Source organism: Salvelinus fontinalis, unplaced genomic scaffold (assembly GCF_029448725.1).
Source record: "Salvelinus fontinalis isolate EN_2023a unplaced genomic scaffold, ASM2944872v1 scaffold_0848, whole genome shotgun sequence".
NCBI classification, from domain to species: domain Eukaryota; kingdom Metazoa; phylum Chordata; class Actinopteri; order Salmoniformes; family Salmonidae; genus Salvelinus; species Salvelinus fontinalis.
The window spans coordinates 49,503-72,885 of record NW_026601057.1 but is presented as its reverse complement, the minus strand read 5'-3'; the positions used below and the strand labels follow the sequence as shown (position 1 = coordinate 72,885).

The 23,383-nt window shown below is 44.1% G+C and overlaps 1 protein-coding gene and 1 long non-coding RNA gene across 2 annotated transcripts; both read right to left on the bottom strand.

The window, feature by feature from the left end:
- Window positions 1-497: 497 nt before the first annotated feature.
- LOC129847450 (uncharacterized) lies at window positions 498-1,111 on the bottom strand. Its single transcript, XR_008758426.1, has 2 exons — window positions 1,037-1,111; window positions 498-862 (listed from the first exon to the last, which is right to left on the bottom strand). It is a non-coding gene; the product is annotated as an uncharacterized LOC129847450 (long non-coding RNA).
- Window positions 1,112-4,223: 3,112 nt separating this feature from the next.
- On the bottom strand, window positions 4,224-23,054 carry LOC129847451 (hippocalcin-like protein 1). The gene is made up of 4 exons (XM_055915243.1): window positions 22,841-23,054; window positions 13,428-13,709; window positions 4,955-5,060; window positions 4,224-4,590 (listed from the first exon to the last, which is right to left on the bottom strand). The coding sequence occupies exons 1-4, from the start codon at window positions 22,934-22,936 to the stop codon at window positions 4,493-4,495; spliced, it is 582 nt and encodes a 193-aa protein (XP_055771218.1). The 5' UTR covers window positions 22,937-23,054; the 3' UTR covers window positions 4,224-4,492.
- Window positions 23,055-23,383: the final 329 nt, after the last annotated feature.

Sequence of the window (23,383 nt, the reverse complement as noted above, 5' to 3'; positions counted from 1 at the left end):
CATACGGAACACTGGAACACTGAATGTCATACGGAACACTGGAACACTGAATGTCATACGGAACACTGAATGTCATACGGAACACTGAATGTCATACGGAACACTGAATGTCATACGGAACACTGGAACACTGAATGTCATACGGAACACTGAATGTCATACGGAACACTGGAACACTGAATGTCATACGGAACACTGGAACACTGAATGTCATATGGAACACTGAATGTCATACGGAACACTGAATGTCATACGGAACACTGAATGTCATACGGAACACTGAATGTCATACGGAACACTGAATGTCATACGGAACACTGGAACACTGAATGTCATACGGAACACTGAATGTCATACGGAACACTGAATGTGTTCTATACATCTGACATCTTTTATCATTTGCACGTTTTACTCCTAATAAACTCTTAACCAGAATCATAATATTCCTTAAAATTACTTGTTTTAATACAACCATAAGAAAAACCCAGACACGCACATGTTTGAAACACAGAAGGTATATTTGTTATCGATTTCGGGTCAAAACAGAACAATCCATCCTCACTAGAGGTTGTCATGCAACAGAAAAAAGGGAGGAAGAAAGAGTTTAAAAAAATATCTTGATCCAACTCAAGTTATTAGTCTGAGGCAGTCAGAACAGAAAAAGGGTAGGTAGGACGGTGTAGGGTAACTTTACCACATTGTCCAGGTTTTTCCAGAAATCCAAATTGGAAGAATTCCTGGAATAAGCAGGAAATCTGGGAATCTTTTTTTTATCAGGATTTCTAGAAAACCTGGACATTTTGGGAATGTTACCAGAATTTTGCAGCAAATATTCCCCATCCAACCACCAGGGGGCAGTGAACTGGGAGCCCATCCAACCACCAGGGGGCAGTGACCCTGGAAGCCCATCCAACCACCAGGGGGCAGTGACCCTGGAAGCCCATCCAACCACCAGGGGGCAGTGACCCTGGAAGCTCATCCAACCACCAGGGGGCAGTGACCCTGGAAGCTCATCCAACCACCAGGGGGCAGTGACCCTGGAAGCTCATAGGTGAGGTGCAGTGCAGTACACATTGTGGGAAACTAGGGGTGCATTCCAAATAATATGTCCTTTCTCCTGAAGTGTCCACTCGGTAACGCTTTATTTGAAGGGTTTGTAATAAATAATGTATAAGGCATGTCTAAAGTGTGTGTGTTCACCATGTATTAATCATTAATCCAACGTTTGTAAACCATTTACTAATCACCAGTAAGGTCTTTTTGCAGCCCCTAATCTAAAGTGAACACCATTTATGTTATAAATACTTTATAACATGGAGTGAGCAGTGCAATTTGTCACAACAAGATGCCGTTGGTAGACATTCCAGCAGTACCTGGTGATAGATCCAACACACAACACAGGATGTTTAAGGAACTATATATACACATGTCTGAATAACTAGCTTCCTGACATTCATTCATTATATTTTTATGTACATATTCGTATTCATTCCTTTACACTTGTGTTTGTATAAGGTAGTAGTTGTGGAATTGTTAGGTTAGATTACTCGTTGGTTATTACTGCATTGTCGGGAACTAGAAGCACAAGCATTTAGCTACACTCGCATTAACATCTGCTAACCATGTGTATGTGACAAATAAAATTAGATTTGACATTTACACATATGAGAGTCATGATTAATACATGGTGAGCAAACGGTTTATAAATGCCTCATTAATGGTTTATTAATGGTTTATAAATGGTTTATTACCTACCCTTATACTAAAGTTTTACAGTGCGCTCATTCAGAGTCCTCTGGGCCTTGACGGTCACCAGTAGTGGAGTGTATAGGGTTCAGGGTGTCACTTGGAATGCAACCCTCTAAGTGATCAGTGCCTTAAAACAATTCCACTATCTACTGATCGATGTCTCGGTTAACACATTGAAAAGGAAGGTAGAACAGCACAGGGACAGAGATAATCAAGAACAGCACTGGGATAGAGATAATCAAGAACAGCACTGGGATAGAGATAATCAAGAACAGCACTGGGATAGAGATAATCAAGAACAGCACTGGGATAGAGATAATCAAGAACAGCACTGGGATAGAGATAATCAAGAACAGCACTGGGATAGAGATAATCAAGACCAGCACTGGGATAGAGATAATCAAGAACAGCACTGGGATAGAGATAATCAAGAACAGCACTGGGATAGAGATAATCAAGACCAGCACTGGGATAGAGATAATCAAGACCAGCACTGGGATAGAAATAATCAAGAACAGCACTGGGATAGAGATAATCAAGACTAGCACTGGGACAGAGATAATCAAGAACAGCACTGGGATAGAGATAATTAAGACCAGCAGAGATAGAGATAATTAAGACCAGTATTGGGACAGAGATAATCAAGAACAGCATTGGGACAGAGATAATCAAGACCAGCAGGGATAGAGATAATCAAGACCAGCAGGGATAGAGATAATCAAGACCAGCAGGGATAGAGATAATCAAGACCAGCAGGGATAGAGATAATCAAGACCAGCAGGGATAGAGATAATCAAGACCAGCAGGGATAGAGATAATCAAGACCAGCAGGGATAGAGATAATCAAGACCAGCAGGGATAGAGATAATCAAGACCAGCAGGGATAGAGATAATCAAGACCAGCAGGGACAGAGATAATCAAGACCAGCAGGGATAGAGATAATCAAGCCCTTAGTGTATTGTGCTCTGTGTCTGGCAGAAGGCGGGAGGGAGGGGGTTTGTCCCAAAGTGACACACACACACAAGAGTGCGCAAAGACGGCATGTCGGTGTGTCTTCTGTGTGCGGTCTGGTAGGCTGAAGGGACGGTGCTGCTGAAGAGAGTAGAGCTATAAAATGGAACTGTTTTGTGATGTTTTTTGTTGTTGTGTTGTTTTGTGTACCATGCAGTGAGGTGTGTGACGATGTGGCTACTGTACTTCACTGCTCAGTGATGCGATAAAGTGTTAAAATAACTAACTTTAAATACTTATATGACATATTAATAATAAACAACACAAATGTATTATACTGTTAAAGTTTAAAGCCTGGACATGCACACAAACCGTACACATGCATACTATACACACATGCACACAAAAACATACACATACACACACTCAGACATACACACACACATACATGCATGCATACACTTGTGGAGGCTCAAATTATATGATGTGTTGCTACTGGTTTCATTGATCAAATGCATTATGGAATCACCTGATATAAATATTCTAGAATTTTCAAATTTTTCCCTTCCAATTCCGAATTCTGGAATCTCAACATTCCATCTTGGACAGATATGTGACGGACGGATTCCAAAGACAAGTCATTTGTCCACATGTGACGGACGGATTCCAAAGACAAGTCATTATCATTTCTTTCTTTTTTTCTTTCCAACGATTCCTCTCCAAGTACTGTGTCATAATCATATTCAATGACAAATCAAATTAAAACCACAATAATGAAAATAAATAAATACAAGTAAACAACATGAGGAAAACAATATTATGTACAAAAATAATAATAACAATAAAACATTTAAATGAATCAATATAACAATACATTTAAGTACATCAGTATTAAAAACCCAATGGGATCTTCAACAGCTTTCTTTTCCGCAGTGAAAGATCACATATCAGAAACATCACAACTTCCTGTCCCGGTCCCATGTTCCCTCTATGAACAAACGGTTAGGCAATTCCCATATCGGATCAGAGCAAACAAAACATCTACATGATACTGCCTTCTGAATGCAACAAGAGTTATAAAGACAGATATATATACTTGCCTATTCATTTCGTATAATGTCATATACACATGTATATACACATAAATATGGATATAAAAGTGGAAGAGGATTGGAGGAGCTGTGCCTTAATTGGAGGGAAACAGAATCTATGGAACAGAATGATTAGAACACAGATGGCCCATGCGAGGTTCTCAGGATGGAATGTTCCCTTCATTTTCTTCCCCATAATAAACAGACTTTGTAAAAATGGCAGACGGACTTTCTGACGATGTGAGGCAGCGGAGCTCAGCGGAAATCCATCCCGTTCTTCCAGAATTCCATCCCGTTCTTCCAGAATTCCATCCCGTTCTTCCAGAATTCCATCCCGTTCTTCCAGAAATCCATGCCGTTCTTCCAGAATTCCATCCCATTCTTCCAGAATTCTATCACATTCTTACAGAATTCCAGAGAGAGAGAGAGAGAGACAGTAAAACACATCGGACAACGGCTTGTTTTTTGTATTCTCAGTTGTCGTATCATCTTCTGAATAATAATGTATGCATGTCCCTTCTTTCCTTAAAAAAAAAAAAAGGTTAAGTAAAATGATCATGATTTTTGCTTTATCTCCTTTTAAAACTCTTCCTCCATCTTGTACACCAAAAATATATGAGTGATGAGAACCATCATAAACTAATTGGAGTTACTATTTCCATAGCAATCAGGGTGGGCGTGGCAGGCCAGGTGGGCGGGGTTAGAACTGGGAGGCGGAGCTGGGGTCACACTGGAGTAGCCGCACGATAGAGGGATCACTTTTGGCACCTTTAATGAACTCTTCCAGTGACAGTTTACCTGGGGGGGGGATGGAGAGAAAAGGGAAAGAGGGAAGTGTGAGAGAAAGAGAGAGAGAGAGAGAGAGAGAGTGAAAGGGGGAGATGGAGAAAGAGAGATAGAGAGAAAAGGGAGAGAGGGAGATGGGGTGGAGATTGAGAGAGAGAGAGAGAGAGGAAAGGAAAGGAAAAATGATACAGGGAGGGGAATGTTAAAAGGGGAACAGAGAGGGGGAAGAGAAAGCGATAGGAGAACAGGAATAGAAAGAGAGTAAAGGGAAGAATTGAAATACTCACAAAAATACTGCTCAGACACTCTCAAAACTGTAACATGACAGTGATCCACACCCAATTCTCACCCATCCCTTGTCCCCTCCCTCTCTCACCATCATTATTGAGGTCCATCTGTCTGAAGATCTTGTCTGTTCTCTTCTCCGGCGTGGCCTCATCCTCCGGCATCTTCATCACAGATGACACCATCTTATAAATGGCCTGAGGAGAGAGGGAGGGAGCAAGTAAGCGAGGGAGGTAGGGAGAGGAAGGGAGGTAGGGAGAGGGAGAAAGAGAGGGAGGTAGGTAGGGAGAGGGATGGAGGTAGGGAGAGGGATGGAAGTAGGGAGAGGGAGAAAGAGAGGGAGAGGGGTAGGGAGAGGAAGGTAGGTAGGGAGATGGAGAGGGAGGGAGGTAGGGAGAGGGAGGTAGGTAGGGAGAGGGAGGTAGGGAGGGAGAGAGGTAGGGAGAGGGGGGAGGTAGGGAGAGGGATGGAGGTAGGGAGAGGGAGAAAGAGAGGGAGAGAGGTAGGGAGAGGAAGGTAGGTAGGGAGATGGAGAGGGCGAGGGAGGTAGGGAGGGAGAGAGGTAGGGAGAGGGATAGAGGTAGATAGGGAGAGGGGGGAGGTAGGGAGGGAGGGAGGGAGGTAGGGAGAGGGAAAGAGAGAGGGAGAGAGGGAGGGAGAGGGAGGTATGTAGATAGGGAGAGGGAGGTATGTAGATAGGGAGAGGGAGAGAGGTAGGGAGGGAGGGAGAGAGGTAGGGAGAGGGAGGGAGGTAGGGAGAGGGAAAGAGAGAGGGAGAGAGGGAGGAGAGGGAGGGAGGGAGGTAGGTAGGGAGAGGGAGGTAGGGAGAGGGAAAGAGAGAGGGAGAGAGGTAGGGAGAAGGAGGGAGGTAGGGAGAGGGATGGAGGTAGGGAGAGGAAAAGAGAGAGGAAAAGAGAGAGGGAGAGGGAGGGAGCAGCTTCTTCTTCTTCTTGTTTTTATCTGATAGGAGTGGAACCCCGGGGTGGTCGTCTGCTGCAAATAGCCAATCTGTGACGAGGATCGACGAGTTGTGTGTTCCGAGATGCCGTTCTGCACATCACTGTTGTACTGCACCGTTATTGTCCAGTTTGTTGCCCGTCTGTTAGCTTGCCCTATTCTTGCCATTCTCGCCAATTAGCTGTTTCTGCCGCTGACTGGATGTTGTTTGTTTGTCGCCCCGTTCTCAGGAAACCCGAGACAGAGTCGTGCATGAAAAGTCCAGGAAGGCAGCTGTTTCTGAGGTCCTGGATCCGACATGCCTGGCGCCGACGGTCCTCCCACGCTCAACGTCGCTTAGGTCACTCTTTTTTCCCATTCTGACGTTCAAATGAACAGTAACTGAATTCCTGGATGCTTGTCTGCCTGTTTTAATGAGTAACTACGGACATGTGACTCACAGTCTGTAGGAGTGATCGTTTTCAGTGAACGGGGTGGTGTACCTGATAAGCTGGCCAGTGAGTGTAGGATAGTAATAGCAATAGTTAAATAGGATAGGCCTTGACTAGAATACAGTATATACATATGAATTGGGTAAAACAGTGTGTAAACCAGTGTTACATGACTATGTAGATAGGGCAGCAGTCTCTAAGGTGCAGGGTAGAGTACCGGGTGGTAACCCGCTAGTTGAAGTGTCTGAGGTTCAGGGCAGGGTACTGGGCGGAGGCCGGCTAGTGGTGACTGTTTAACAGTCTGATGGCATGGAGATAGAAGCTGTTTATCAGTCTCTCTGTCCCAGCTTTGATGCACCTGTACAGGGTCCACACCTCCTCCTTCTAGATGGTAGCGGGGTGAACAGACCGTGGCTCGGGTGGCTGAGGTCCTTGTTAATCTTCTAGATGGTAGCAGGGTGAACAGGCCGTGACTCGGGTGGCTGAGGTCCTTGATGACCTTCTAGATGGTAGCGGGGTGAACAGGCCGTGGCTCGGGTGCCTGAGGTCCTTGATGATCTTCTAGATGGTAGCGGGGTGAACAGGCCGTGTCTCGGGTGGCTGTGGTCCTTGATGAGCTTCTGGATGGTAGCGGGGGTGAACAGGACGTGGCTCGGGTGGCTGAGGTCCTTGATGATCTTCTAGATGGTAGCGGGGTGAACAGGACGTGGCTCGGGTGGCTGAGGTCCTTGATGATCTTCTAGATGGTAGCGGGGTGAACAGGACGTGGCTCGGGTGGCTGAGGTCCTTGATGATCTTCTAGATGGTAGCGGGGTGAACAGGACGTGGCTCGGGTGGCTGAGGTCCTTGATGATCTTCTAGATGGTAGCAGGGTGAACAGACCGTGGCTCGGGTGGCTGAGGTCCTTGATGATCTACTTGGCCTTCCTGTGACACCGAGTGCTGTAGATGTCCTGAAGAGCAGGCAGTGTGCCTCCGGTGATGAGTTGGGCTGATCACACCACCCTCTGAAGAGCGGACGGTGCAATTGCCGTACCAGGCGGTGATACAGCCCGACAGGATGCTCTCAATGGTGCTTCTATAGAAGAGTTTCTGAGGGTCTTTGGGGGCCAAGCATAATTTCTTCAGCCTCCTGAGGTTGAAGAGTAGCTGCGCCTTCTTCAACACACTGTCTGCGTGAATGGACCATTTCAGGTTGTCCAGTGATCTGCACTCAGAGTAACTTGAAGCTTTTCACCCTCTCCACTGTTTACAATGTAACTCCCTTCTCCCTCTCTCTCTATAGCTAGCTCTCTCTCTCGCTCCCCCTTCATCACCCCTCATCCATCTCTCTCTCTCTCCACACCCTTCATCACCCCTCATCCATCTCTCTCTCTCCACCACCTTCATCACCCCTCATCCATCTCTCTCTCTCTCCATCCCACCATCCTCAGTGATAATATCTTGGCCTCTCCCTTTCCTCTCATCTCTTCCTCTCCTTGCCTCCCTCTCCCTTCTCCTTTCTCCTTTTCTTATTTCCTCTCTCTCTCCTCCTCTCCCCTCTCTCTCCTCCTCTCCTCTCCCCTCCCTCTCCTCTCCTCCGTCTCTCCTCCTCTCATTCACCAGAGCAGAACCTCAGAGAGCCAGGGGATAATCCCAGTATTCTGCATACTCAGGGATAAACCCTGGTTAAATTTAACTCACTAATCCTGGAACACACAGCGCTTGCAACCATACTGCTCTCAGTACAATACAGAACCATCTATTCTCTGCACCCGTTCTCATTCTCTTTCTCAAACTTTCCCTATATCTATGTACCCCAATCTGTCTCTTCCTCACTCTCTCTTGTAACTGTCTCCTCAGCTAAACTGGTAAAGACTTCCCAGTTACAACAAAAACTTGAAAGAACACACAACACTGTAATTCCCGCCCCAAAATATTCATGACCAACCCTACGTAACCTCTTTACTGGCCAGCTAACGAAACAACGCTGATGTCACAGGTGTGGCTAATTGCCTTCCCATTGGGCACACACTGGATTGAATCAATGTTGTTTATACGTCATTTCAATGAAATGAAGTTGAACCAATGCAGAATAGACTTTGAATTGACGTCTGTGCCCAGTGGGTTACAATCAAGACAGAAATGTCATTGGTTCAATTGACAAATGACTTGTTTATTTTGTTGTGTTTCTCTCTGTTTGAGGTGTGGCCACCCACACGAGGGGCTGCAGTTCAGAGGCGTGGGTTGTTTCTGGGGAGCATTTGGGGAAAATGGATGGATGAGGGAGACAATATGGATGCCTGCCTTCCTGTTCTGAACAACCTCCCATGCCTTTTTAGCTCCTTTGATTGTTCCGTTAGTGTCATTTTAAACGGTGTGTAAAATGTTCCCTGAGCCAGCTGAAGAATGACTAAACATACCCAAATTCTGTATTAACTGCTGACCCTGGTCCTGTTGTGTTTGGTCTCTACTTCACTCTGCCTGCTCAACCTAGATCCTAAGAATCAGTCACTTTCCACCCACTTGACACTAGCATCTCTTAATTATCACTAGCATCTCTAACAACCATGCTGACAGCAAACTATGCAACTGTCAGCCGTTCCTTCTATTGGATTGTGCAGCAAAAAATCTCCCCACTAGGGGGCAGACTTCTTCACTTCTATCTGTCAATCTGAGAATCCTTTGCATTGTTTGTCCAGATGTTTTACCATATGACAGCATTAGTCCTAATCCCTTACACAGGGATGGTTTGAGGTGAACGTTTTTAGTACAGTTGTAGCAGTAAGATGGTGGATGTAGTTAAACCGATCAAGCGATGAGGTTCCTTAAGGTTAACTTCTCTAGGGTAGGGGGCAGCATTTTCACGTTTGGATGAAAAGCATACCCAAATTCAACTGCCAGCTACTCATCCCCAGGAGATAAGATATGCATATTATTAGTAGATTTGGATAGAAAACACTCTCAAGTTTCTAAAACTGTTTGCATCATGTCTGTGAGTATAACATAACTTATTTAGCAGAAGAAACCCAGAGGACAAACTATTCCGATTTTTTTTTTTGAGGTCACTGTCTTTTCAATGATATTTCATTGGGAAACCAGATTTCTAAACGAATTGCTTGCAGTTCCTACGGCTTCCACTGGATGTCAACAGTCTTGAGAAATAGGTTGAGGTTATTCCTTTGTGTAATGAAGAAATACGGACATCTTGAAGTCGAGTCACTCCAGGTGTCGTGTTTGATTGAAGTGCATGTCCAAAAGGCATGCTACATTTAGTTTTAATCCTGTATTGAACACAGATCATCCCGTCTTCAATTTTATCGACTATTAACGTAAAAAAATACCTAAAGTTATATTACAAAAGTAGTTTGAAATTTTTTGGCAAAGTTTACAGGTAACCTTTGAGATATTTTGTCGTCATGTTTGAGCAAGTTGGAACCGGTGTTTTTCTGGATCAAACGCGCCAAATAAATGGACATTTTGGATATATATCGACAGAATTAATCGAACAAAAGGACCATTTGTGATGTTTATGGGACATATTGGAGAGCCAACAACAGAAGCTCGTCAAAGGTAAGGCATGAATTATATTTTTATTTCTGCGTTTTGTGTCGCGCCTGCAGGCTTGAAATATGCTTCTCTCTCTTTGTTTACTATTGTGCTATACTCAGATAATAGCATCGTATACTTTCGCCGAAAAGCCTATTTGAATTCTGACATGTTGGCTGGATTCACAACCAGTGTAGCTTTAATTTGGTATCTTTCATGTGTGATTTAATGAACGTTTGATTTTATAGTAATTTTCATAGTAATTAATATTAATTTGGCGCTCTGCATTTTCTCAGGCTTTTTGCCAAGTGATACAGTAGCGTCTTGCCTAAACCCAGATTTTTGGATATAAATATGGACTTTACCGAACAAAAAATACATGTATTGTGTAACATGAAGTCCTATGAGTGTCATCTGATGAAGATTATCAAAGGTTAGTGATTAATTTGATCTCTATTTCTGCTTTTTGTTACTGCTCTCTTTAGCTGGAAAAATGGCTGTCTTTTTCTGTGACTTTGCTCTGACCTAACATAATCGTTTGGTGTGCTTTCGTCGTAAAACTTTTTTGAAATCGGACACTTTGGCTGGATTTACAACAAGTGTATCGTTAAAATGGTGTAAAATACTTGTATGCTTGAGGAATTTAAATTATGGGATTTCTGTTGTTTTGAATTTGGCGCCCTGCAGTTTCATTGGCTGTTGACGAGGTGGGACGCTACCGTCTCACATACCCTAGAGAGGTTAAAGCTTTTAATACAGTTGTAGCAGTAAGATAATGGATGTAGTTAAACCGATCAAGCGATGAGGTTCGTTAAGGTTAAAGCTTTTAATACAGTTGTAGCAGTAAGATAGTGGATGTAGTTAAACCGATCAAGCGATGAGGTTCGTTAAGGTTAAAGCTTTTAATACAGTTTGATAGTCATACACTACTGGTCAAAAGTTCTAGAACACCTACTCATTCAAGGGTTTTTCTTAATTTTTACTATTTTAATACATTGTAGAATATTAGTGAAGACATCACAACAAGAATGTACAAAGCTGTCATCAAGGCAAAGGGTGGCTACTTAGAAGAATCTCCAACATAAAATATATTTTGATTTGTTTAACACTTTTTTGGTTACTACATGATTCCATATGTGTTCTTTTATAGTTTTGATTTCTTCACTATTATTCTACAATGTAGAAAATAGTAAAAATAAAGAAAAACCCTTTAAAACGTTTGACCGATAGTGTACAATAAACAGATTACGTTTACCGTGGTTGCAGCTGTTAAACTAGTTGTTGACATGCTTTTGGGTTCATTTTAAGGTTAAATGTTTTAATACAGTAGGATAGTAGTATATTTAAGCAATATGGCCTGAAGGGGTGTGGTATATGGCCAATATACCACGGCTAAGGGCTGTTCTTAAGTACGAGGTGATGCGGAGTGCCTGGATAGTCCTTAGCCATGGTATATTGGCCAGATACCACAAACCCCAGAGGTGCCTTATTGCTATTATAAACTGGTTACCAACGTAATTAGAGCATTAACAATATGTTTTTGTCACACACCCGTGGTATATTGTCTCATAAACCACTGCTCTCAGCCAATCAGCATTTAGGATTCGAACCACACAGTTTATAATACAAACATATAAAGCTTTACTCTTGTACCGTATATTTTCGGAATGTCCAAATGGTCAATGACGGGTAATTCTCAGAGTAAGAGGGACACTACTAGTCTCACGCCATACGGCAGAGGGTTGAAAACATAATTCTGTTAACACTCTCACTTCCTTGCAAGATTCTACTTTATTTTCTATCTAAATACAAAGCTGGAATCACCCAGGTTTAAAAAAGGCTTATTTTAGGAAAGTTACTTTTTTTTTTTTTTTTTTTTTGCGTGATAATCTGGCCAATGACACATAGACCGGGTGGTGATGACGGCCCAGTACATCACTGGGACCGTGCTGTCACCCATCCAGGACATCTACTACTTAAAAGTACGAGTTGTTTTCTCCCTTACCATCTGGCCGACAGTAAGGGAGTGAACAGCTCGTGGCTGGGGGGGGTGTGGGGGTCCTTGATTATGTGTGGGGTCTGTCACGCTATGAGCTCTAGTGAAAAGTAGTGCACTATATAGGGAATAGGGTGCCATAGGGCTCTGGTCAAAAGAAGTGCACTATATAGGGACTAGGGTGCCATTTGGGATGCAACCAGGACTCTAAAAGTTCATAAAAGTAGTTCAGGATTCCCAGCTGGTACAGCTCGTAGAGACAACACAATGCTACAGTTGGCTAAGCTAGCAATGAACAGTTCACCTCTGTTACATTTGCCATCTTAGTGCTAAACAATTTCAGCCCCCCAAAAAATACCTAACTGTTTTCTCTGTTTCTCCTGTAGGATCTCCATCCCTTCATCGTGACTGGTGTGTCTATTGTCCTGTAGGATCTCCATCCCTTCATTGTCCTGTAGGATCTCCATCCCTTCATCATGACTGGTGTGTCTATTGTCCTGTAGGATCTCCATCCCTTCATTATCCTGTAGGATCTCCATCCCTTCATTATCCTGTAGGATCTCCATCCCTTCATTATCCTGTAGGATCTCCATCCCTTCATTGTCCTGTAGGATCTCCATCCCTTCATCATGACTGGTGTGTCTATTGTCCTGTAGGATCTCCATCCCCTCATCATGACTGGTGTGTCTATTGTCCTGTAGGATCTCCATCCCTTCATTGTCCTGTAGGATCTCCATCCCTTCATCATGACTGGTGTGTCTATTGTCCTGTAGGATCTCCATCCCCTCATCATGACTGGTGTGTCTATTGTCCTGTAGGATCTCCATCCCCTCATCATGACTGGTGTGTCTATTGTCCTGTAGGATCTCCATCCCTTCATTGTCCTGTAGGATCTCCATCCCTTCATCATGACTGGTGTGTCTATTGTCCTGTAGGATCTCCATCCCTTCATTGTCCTGTAGGATCTCCATCCCTTCATCATGACTGGTGTGTCTATTGTCCTGTAGGATCTCCATCCCTTCATCATGACTGGTGTGTCTATTGTCCTGTAGGATCTCCATCCCTTCATTGTCCTGTAGGATCTCCATCCCTTCATCATGACTGGTGTGTCTATTGTCCTGTAGGATCTCCATCCCTTCATCATGACTGGTGTGTCTATTGTCCTGTAGGATCTCCATCCCTTCATTGTCCTGTAGGATCTCCATCCCTTCATCATGACTGGTGTGTCTATTGTCCTGTAGGATCTCCATCCCTTCATTGTCCTGTAGGATCTCCATCCCTTCATCATGACTGGTGTGTCTATTCATCAATCAATCAATTTCAAATGTAATTTATGAATCCCTTTTCACATCAGCTGATGTCACAAAACGCTGTACAGAAACCCGGCCTAAAACCCCAAAGATCAAGCAATGCAGAGGAAGAAGCACGGTGGCTAAGAGCAACTACCTAGAAGGCAGGAACCTAGGAAGAAACCTAGAGAGGAACCAGGAGGAAGTATTTAACCACATTTAAATGAGAAACATTGGTTACTAAAACGAGCTGGGCAAGCTTGAGCATTGCTTACTTAAACGAGCTGGGCAAGCTGGAGCAGAAACTGAAGTGGACCTCCTCACCTGTACGACCTCCACCAGGACTACAAATCCCATGTCTCACCTGTACGATCTCCAACATCTCATCACGGCTGATGTACCCATTCCCATCCAGGTCATACATGCTGAAGGCCCACTTCAGTTTCTGCTCCAGCTTTCCCCGTGACGTGACACTCAGCGCGATGATGAACTCCCGGAAGTCGATGGTGCCGTCGTTGTTGGTGTCGAACGTTCGGAAGACGTGCTCGGCGAACTTGGAGGCATCTCCGTACGGGAAGAAGTTGGCGTAGATCTTCTTGAACTCCTCCACGTTCAGGTTGCCGCTGGGACAGTCTTTCAGAAAGCCCTAAGGAGAGCGAGAGAGAGAGAGTGTGAGAAAGAGAGAACAGAGAGAGAGAGAACCGAGAGAGAGAGACAGAACAGAAAGAGAGAGAACAGATAGTGAGAGAGAGAGAACTGAGATGGAGAGAGAGAACAGAGAGAGAGAGAACAGATAGAGAGAGAGCTAGAGAGAGAACTGAGATAGAGAGAGAACAGTGGGAGAGAGAGAGAACAGAGCAATATAGAGAGAGACCAGAGAGAGCGAGAGAGAGAGAACAGATAGAGAGAGTGAGAGAGAGAGAACTGAGATAGAGAGAGAACAGAGAGAGATAGAGAGAGACCAGAGAGAGCGAGAGAGAGAGAGAACAGAGAGAGACCTTTTGTAGCCCTCGTTCCATTGCCAACACCAGCAGATAGTACCCACGACATCATTCTCTGAAAACAGACTTTATGTCCAGCATTCATCAAGTTTCAAGTTTTATTCATCGTATTTACAGTATACACACAGTACACACCATCCAACCGAATGTTTACTTGCAGGTTCCTTCTCAACAACTAAACAACAATAAGAACATATAAAATATAAGACGGGGAACTTAAAGTAAATGGCTCAGTAGAATAGAACATTTTTTATATAAATAGAGTCAAATAATAAAAATTTGAGCACAAGTATAAATCAAATCAAATCAGATGTTATTTGTCACATGCTTTGTCACATACAGGTGTAGACTAAATGCTATGTGTCACATACAGGTGTAGACTAAATGCTATGTGTCACATACAGGTGTAGACTAAATGCTATGTGTCACATACAGGTGTAGACTAAATGCTCTTTGTCACATACAGGTGTAGACTAAATGCTCTTTGTCACATACAGGTGTAGACTAAATGCTATGTGTCACATACAGGTGTAGACTAAATGCTCTTTGTCACATACAGGTGTAGACTAAATGCTCTTTGTCACATACAGGTGTAGACTAAATGCTATGTGTCACATACAGGTGTAGACTAAATGCTATTTGTCACATACAGGTGTAGACTAAATGCTATTTGTCACATGCTTTGTCACATACAGGTGTAGACTAAATGCTATGTGTCACATACAGGTGTAGACTAAATGCTATTTGTCACCTACAGGTGTAGACTAAATGCTATTTGTCACATACAGGTGTAGACTAAATGCTATTTGTCACATACAGGTGTAGACTAAATGCTTTGTCACATACAGGTGTAGACTAAATGCTATTTGTCACATACAGGTGTAGACTAAATGCTATTTGTCACATACAGGTGTAGACTAAATGCTATTTGTCACATACAGGTGTAGACTAAATGCTCTTTGTCACATACAGGTGTAGACTAAATGCTATTTGTCACATACAGGTGTAGACTAAATGCTATTTGTCACATACAGGTGTAGACTAAATGCTTTGTCACATACAGGTGTAGACTAAATGCTATTTGTCACATACAGGTGTAGACTAAATGCTATTTGTCGCATACAGGTGTAGACTAAATGCTATTTGTCACATACAGGTATAGACTAAATGCTCTTTTACACATACAGGTGTAGACTAAATGCTATTTGTCACATACAGGTGTAGACTAAATGCTATTTGTCACATACAGGTGTAGACTAAATGCTGACTTATGGGTCCTTTTCCAAAAATGCAGTCAAGATAAAGATTTTTTTTTTAAATACATAAACAAATTAATATAGTGACATGAGGAATAAATACACAGTGAATAACGAATAATAATAACAAATAAAAGTAACCTGGCTGAATACAAATCAAATCAAAAAGTGTATTTCTTACATACGCCTAATACAACATGTGTAGACCTGTACTCCCTGACAAAGGCCATGCAGCCGAAACGCGTTAGAGTTTTTAAACTTCTTTTCCATTGAACATGCCATACAAATAAAGATATTTTAATGATTTATATGAAGAGTGCCTTGGTCCTCCTTTCTTTCTGATGACCGTGAAATGCTTACTTAAGAGACCTTACAAGCCCTACAGGAAGTAGAAAGTACCATGTTTATCTACAGGAAGTAGAAAGTACCATGGCTATATACAGGGAGTAGAAAGTACCATGGCTATATACAGGGAGTAGAAAGTACCATGTCTATATGCAGGAAGTAGAAAGTACCATGTCTATATACAGGAAGTAGAAAGTACCATGTCTATATAAAGGGAGTAGAAAATAACATGGCTGTATACAGGAAATAGAAAATAACATGGCTATTTACAGGGAGTAGAAAGTACCATGTCTATATACAGGAAGTAGAAAGTACCATGTCTATATACAGGAAGTAGAAAGTACCATGTCTATATACAGGAAGTAGAAAGTACCATGTCTATATACAGGAAGTAGAAAGTACCAAGTCTATATAAAGGGAGTAGAAAATACAAGCACCGAGTCGATGTGCAGGGGTGCGCGATAATTGAGGTAGCTTTGAACATATATACAGTGCTTTCAGAAAGTATTCAGACCCCTTGACTTTTCCACATTTTCTTACATTACAGACTTATTCTAAAATGGATGGAAAAAAAAATCCTCATCAATCTACACACAATACCCCATTATGACATCACAATACCCCATTATGACATCACAATACCCCATTATGACATCACAATACCCCATAATGACATCACAATACCCCATTATGACATCACAATACCCCATTATGACATCACAATACCCCATAATGACATCACAATACCCCACAATGACAAAGTGAAAATAGGTTTTTAGAAAGGTATGATTATGTGTGGGGTCTGTATAGTGCACTACTTTAGACCAGAGCCCTATGGCACCCTATTCCCTATATAGTGCACTACTTTTGACCAGAGCCCTATGGCACCCTATTCCCTATATAGTGCACTACTTTTGACCAGAGCCCTATGGCACCCTATTCCCTATATAGTGCACTACTTTTCACTAGAGCCCATAGGGTGTATAGAATAACTCTCTGACAGAGCTCCAGAGTTTCTCTGTGGAGATGGGAGAACCTTCCAGAAGGACAACCATCTCTCCACCAATCAGGTCTTTATGGTAGAGTGGCCAGACAGATGTCACGTCCGTGGTTGAAGGAAGATCAAAGTGCAGCGTGGTAAGCGTACATTTTCCTTTATTATGGAATGACGCCAACAAAACAAGAAACAAAATAAACGACTGTGAAGCTTCCGAGGGCTATAGTGCCACTAACACAAGTCATCTACCCATAATCACAGGTGGGAAAGGGCTGCCTAAGTATGGTTCTCAATCAGACACAACGATAGACAGCTGTCCCTGATTGAGAACCACAACCGGCCAAAACATAGAAAACCAAATCATAGAAATAAAGGACATAGAATGCCCACCCAAATCACACCCTGACCAAACCAAATAGAGACATAAAAAAGGCCCTCTAAGGTCAGGGCGTGACAACAGAAGCCACTCCTCAGTAAAAGGCACATGACAGCCCACTTGGAGTTTGCCAAAAGGGACCTAAAGGACTCTCAGACCATGATAAAAAATATTCTCTGGTCTGATGAAACCAAGATTGAACTCTTTGGCCTGAATGCCGAGCATTATGTTTGGAGGAAACCTGGCACCATCCCTACGGTGAAGCGTTGTGGTGGCAGAATCATGCTGTGGGTATGTTTTTCAGTGGCAGGGACTGGGAGACTAGTCAGGATCGAGGGAAAGATAAACAGAGCAAAGTAAAGAGAGATCCTTGGTGAAAACTTGCTTTGGAGCGCTCAGGACCTCAGACTGGGGTGAAGGTTCACCTTCCAACAGAACAACGACTGTAACGACTCTCGTCGTTGGTTGAAGGAGAGGAGGACCAAATCGCAGCGTGGTATGTATCCATATTTATTTGAATACTTTTTTTAAGACGAACAAAACAATAAACAAAACGAAACCCAACGACGCTACAGTCCTGAACTTGAGAATATATAAAACACAAATAACGCACGAACAGGAACAATCACCCACAAACAAACAGTGAGAACAGCCTACCTTAATATGGTTCCCAATCAGAGACAACGTAAAACACCTGCCTCTGATTGAGAACCATATCAGGCCAATTAGACAACCCTAAACCAATGAAACACATAACATAGAATATACCCACCCAGCTCACGTCCTGACCAACTAAACAAAGACTAAACAAAGGAAATAAGGTCAGGAACGTGACAACGACCCTAAGCACACAGCCAAGATAACGCAGGAGTGGCTTCGGGACAAGTCTCTGAATGTCCCTGAGTGGCCAAGCCAGAGACCGGAAATGAACCGGATCAAGCATCTCTGGAGAGACCTGAAAATCAATCAATCAAATTTATTTATAAAGCCCTTCTTACATCAGCCGATGTCACAAAGTGCTGTACAGAAACCCAGCCTAAAACCCCAAACAATGCAGGTGTAGAAGCACGGTGGCTAGGAAAAACTCCCTAGAAAGGCAAGAACCTAGGAAGAAACCTAGAGAGGAACCAGGCTATGAGGGGTGGCTAGTCCTCTTCTGGCTGTACCGGGTGGAGATTATAACAAGATGTTATGTTCAAATGTTCATAGATGACCAGCTGGGTCAAATAATAATAATCACAGTGGTTGTCGAGGGCGCAACAGGTCAGCACCTCAGGAGTAAATGTCAGTTGGCTTTTCATAGCTGATCATTAGTTATGCAGCAACGCTCCCCATCCAAACTGATAGAGCCTGAGAGGATCTGCAGAGAAGAATGGGAGAAACTCCCCAAATACAGGTGTGCCAAGTAACGTCATACCCAAGAAGTCTCAAGACTGTAATCGCTGCCAAAGGTGCTTCAACAAAGTACTGAGTAAAGGGTCTGAATACTTATACAAATGTGATATTTAAGTTTTTTATTTGTAATAAATTAGCTTTTTTATAAAACAATTTTTGCTTCGTCACTATGGGGTATTGTGTTCAGATTGATTAGGAAAAAAAAAAATCCAGAAATTATAGAATAAGCCTGTAACCTATTTTTTTTTTTTAAGTCAAGGGGTCTGAATACTTTCGTAAACACTGTAGGTAGGGTAAAGGATAGATAATAGACAGGAACAGCAGTATACTGTAGGTAGGGGTAAAGTGACTAGACAACAGGATAGATAATAGACAGTAACAGCAGTATACTGTAGGTAGGGTAAAGGATAGATAACAGACAGTAACAGCAGTATACTGTAGGTAGGGGTAAAGTGACTAGACAACAGGATAGATAATAGACAGTAACAGCAGCGTATTTGGTGTGTGAATGTGTGTGTAAGTGTGTGTGTTGGTGTGTGGCGTCAGTATGCTTGTGTTGGGATGTCAGTGTCAGTATGTGTGAGTGTGTTGGGTAGAGTCCAGTGTGTGTGTATAGAGTCAGTGCAAGAGAGTTAGTGCAGTTAGTTCGGGTAGCCATTTGATTAGCTATGTAGCAGTATTGTTTAGTAGTCTTATGGCTTGGGGAGTAAAAGCTGTTCAGGGTCCTGTTGTTTTCAGACTTGGTGCACTGGTACCACTTGCCATGCGGTAGCAGAGAGAACAGTCTATGACTTGGGTGCCTGGAGTCTTTGACACTTTTTTGTGGGCCTTCCTCTGACACCGCCTGGTATAGAGGTCCCGGATGGCAAGGAGCTCGGCCACAGTGATGTACTGGGCTTTGTCAAAACCCTCTGTAGCGCCTTGCAGTTGCCGTACCAAGCGGTGATCCAGCCAGTCAAGATGCTCTCGATGGTGCAGCTGTATAACTTTTTGAGGATCTGAGAGCCCATGGCAAGTTTTTACAGCCTCCTGAGGGGGAAGAGGCGCTGACATGCCCTCTTCACGACTGTGTTGGTGTGTGTGGAGCATGTTAATTCCTTAGTGATGTGAACACCGAGGAACTTGAAGCTCTCGACCCAAATCCACTACAGCCTTGTCGATGTGAATGGGGGCGTGCTCGCCTCTCCATTTCCTGTAGTCCACAATGAGCTTATTTGTCCTGCTGACGTTGAGGGAGAGGTTGTTGTCCTGGCACCACACGGCCAGGTCTCTGACGTCCTCCCTAGAGGCTGCCTCATCATCGACGGTGATCAGGCCAAGCAACTTGGTGTCGTCAGCAAACTTAATGACGGTGTTGGGGTCGTGTTTGGCCACGCAGTTGTTGGTGAACAGGGAGTACAGGAGGGGACTAAGCACATGCCCCTGAGGGGCCCCCGTGTTGAGGATCAGCGTGGTGGATGTGTTGTCACCTACCCTTACCACCTGGGGGTGGCCCGTCAGGAAGTCCAGGATCCAGTTGCAGGAGGGAGGTGTTCAGTCCCAGGGTCCTTAGCTTAGTGATGAGCTTTGAGGGCACTATGGTGTTGAACGCTGAGCTGTAGTCAATGAACAGCATTCTCACATAGGTGCACCTTTTGTCCAGGTGGGTGAAGGCAGTGTGGAGTGCAATAGAGATTGCATCGTCTGTGGATCTGTTTCGGGCGGTACGAATTGAAATGGGTCCAGGGTTTCTGGGATGATGGTGTTGATGTGAGCCATTACCAGCCTTTCAAGTATAATACAGGAAGGAACAATTTATAGTCAAATATTTACACGTGTTTTGGGGGAAGGGAGAATTGGCTGGAAAAGTGTTCAAATTGTGCAGTATTTTACAATAATAATAAGAGACTGGAAGCAGCAGATGTGATGTGTGTCTGTAGCTTGTGTGTGTGTGTGTGTGTGTGTGTGTGTGTGTGTGTGTGTGTGTGTGTGTGTGTGTGTGTGTGTGTGTGTGTGTGTGTGTGTGTGTGTGTGTGTGTGTGTGTGTGTGTGTGTTAAGGTGTGTTAAGGTATGCGTGTGTGTGTGTGTGTGTGTGTGTGTGTGCGTGCGTGCGTGCGTGCGTGTGTGTGTTAAGGTGTGTTAAGGTATGCGTGTGTGTGTGTGTGTGTGTGCGTGCGTGCGTGCGTGTGTGTGTTAAGGTGTGTTAAGGTATGGGTGTGTGTGTGTCTGTAGCTTGTGTGTGTGTGTGTGTGTGTGCGTATGTGCGTGTGTGTGTGTGTTAAGGTGTGTTAAGGTATGCGTGTGTGTGTGTGTGTGTGTGCGTGCGTGCGTGTGTGTGTTAAGGTGTGTTAAGGTATGCGTGTGTGTGTGTGTGTGTGTGCGTGCGTGTGTGTGTTAAGGTGTGTTAAGGTATGGGTGTGTGTGTGTCTGTAGCTTGTGTGTGTGTGTGTGTGTGTGCGTACGTGCGTGTGTGTGTGTGTTAAGGTGTGTTAAGGTATGCGTGTGTGTGTGTGTGTGTGTGCGTGCGTGCGTGCGTGCGTGTGTGTGTTAAGGTGTGTTAAGGTATGCGTGTGTGTGTGTGTGTGTGTGTGTGTGTGTGTGTGTGTGTGTGTGTGTGTGTGTGTGTGTGTGTGTGTGTGTGTGTGTGTGTGTGTGTGTGTGTTCAGGTGTGTTAAGGTGCAGAGAATCAGAGCAGGTGGTCAGTCCAGTTCAAGTGTTCAGCAGTCTGATGGCTGAGCCCAGAGCCCAGAAGGGACCAGAACCGTACAGGGAGCCATTTGAGATGCAGCCCAGCCTGTTGATGAAGAGGAAGGGTAGAGGAAGAGGACAGATAGGCGTTCAGTGGACCGTGATGTTTCTTCCACCGTAAGAAGATTTCTGGTCCAAATCTCAGCATGATGAGGTGACAGTTGGCCGATGAACTACCTCATCACTGAACGGGCGCGCGCGTGTGTGTGTGTGTGTGTGTGTGTGTGTGTGTGTGTATTTTTGTGTGTGTGTGTGTGTGTGTGTGTGTGTGTGTGTGTGTGTGTGTGTGTGTGTGTATTTTTGTGTGTCGTTTTCTGAATGGAATAATGTCTGGGTTAACGGTTTAGGGGGTTTGGGGTAAGGGTTTTGGGGGTTAGGGGTTAGGGTTTAGGGGTGAGGGGTAAGGGGTAAGGGTTTAGGGGGTTAGGGGTAAGGGGTTAGGGGGTTAGGGGTAAGGGTTTAGGGGTTAGGGGTGAGGGGTAAGGGGTAAGGGGTAAGGGTTTAGGGGTAAGGGTTTAGGGGGTTAGGGGTAAGGGTTTAGGGGGTTAGGGGTAAGGGTTTAGGGGTTAGGGTTTAGGGGGTTAGGGGTAAGGAGTTAGGGGTAAGGGTTTAGGGGGTTAGGGGTAAGGAGTTAGGGTTTAGGGGTAAGGGTTTAGGGGTTAGGGTTTAGGGGGTTAGGGGTAAGGGTTTAGGGGGTTAGGGGTTAGGGGATAGGGTTTAGGGGGTTAGGGGTAAGGGTTTAGGGGGTTAGGGGTTAGGATTTAGTGGTTAGGGGTAAGGGTTTAGGGGGTTAGGGGTTAGGATTTAGTGGTTAGGGGTAAGGGTTTAGGGGGTTAGGGGTAAGGGGTTAGGGGTAAGGGTTTAGGGGGTTAGGGGTTAGGATTTAGTGGTTAGGGGTAAGGGTTTAGGGGGTTAGGGGTAAGGGGTTAGGGGTAAGGCATTAGGGGTAAGGGGTTTCCCTGGTTAATCCAGTATTATCGTTTCAGTAGTGGTTTCCCTGGTTATTCCATTATGTATCTTATCAGTAGTGGTTTCCGTGGTCTGAAAAGGCCAGGGATAAACACCTGTTGGAGATTAGGAATATGGTCAATCTGTCCTCTGTCACCTTCTACCACTATGTTAGGAATAAGGTCTGTTTGTCCTCTGTCACCTTCTACCACTATGTTAGGAATAAGGTCTGTCTGTCTGCTGTCACCTTCTACCACTATGTTAGGAATAAGGTCTGTCTGTCTGCTGTCACCTTCTACCACTATGTTAGGAATAAGGTCTGTCTGTCTGCTGTCACCTTCTACCACTATGTTAGGAATAAGGTCTGTCTGTCTGTCCACTGCCACCTTCTACCACTATGTTAGGAATAAGGTCTGTCTGTCGGCTGTCTCCTTCTACCACTATGTTAGGAATAACGTCTGTCTGTCCGCTGTCACCTTCTACCACTATGTTAGGAATAACGTCTGTCTGTCCGCTGTCACCTTCTACCACTATGTTAGGAATAAGGTCTGTCTGTCTGTCCGCTGTCACCTTCTACCACTATGTTAGGAATAAGGTCTGTCTGTCCTCTGTCACCTTCTACCACTATGTTAGAGTTATGATTACGGTGTGCGTGGGTATTTGTCTGTGAGTTTGCGTGCGTGTGTGTGTGCGTGTGTGTGTGTGTGTGTGTGTGTATACTGTCTACTGACCTTGTACCACTCCTGTAGTTCGTGGTCGGAGAACTCTGTGTTCTCTCTCAGGTCCTGAAGCATCTCTGGGCGCAGCTTGCTGTTCTGTTTCCCCATGGCAACGATGCAACACCGTGGCGAAACACACTTGGTCTCTGAGACAACCTCAGCGATGGACTACAGCGGCAACAACACCTACCAGGTCCCCTGGTCACAACCTGCCAATCACAGAGAGGGAGAGGGAGAGGACGTGAGCGACCAATAACAGACTAGAGAGAAAAGGTCAGCAACCAATTAAATCAGGAAGGAATCTGAAACCAAATAATGAATTAGATACGTTTCTATGGGCTGTAGCCATGACAACTGGTGTATGCCGTCCAATCAAAGGTCATCCCTACAGTTGTAGAGAGACAGGCAAAGATCAGTGACCAACACAAGGCCACCTACCTACTGTATGTAATGTCTTCCATTACAACAAAATAAAAACAAATCTGACATTTTGAGCCTAGGATTCAAACTGTGTAGTAACATCTTGTAGTGTTTAACGCAAAATGCAATGGTATT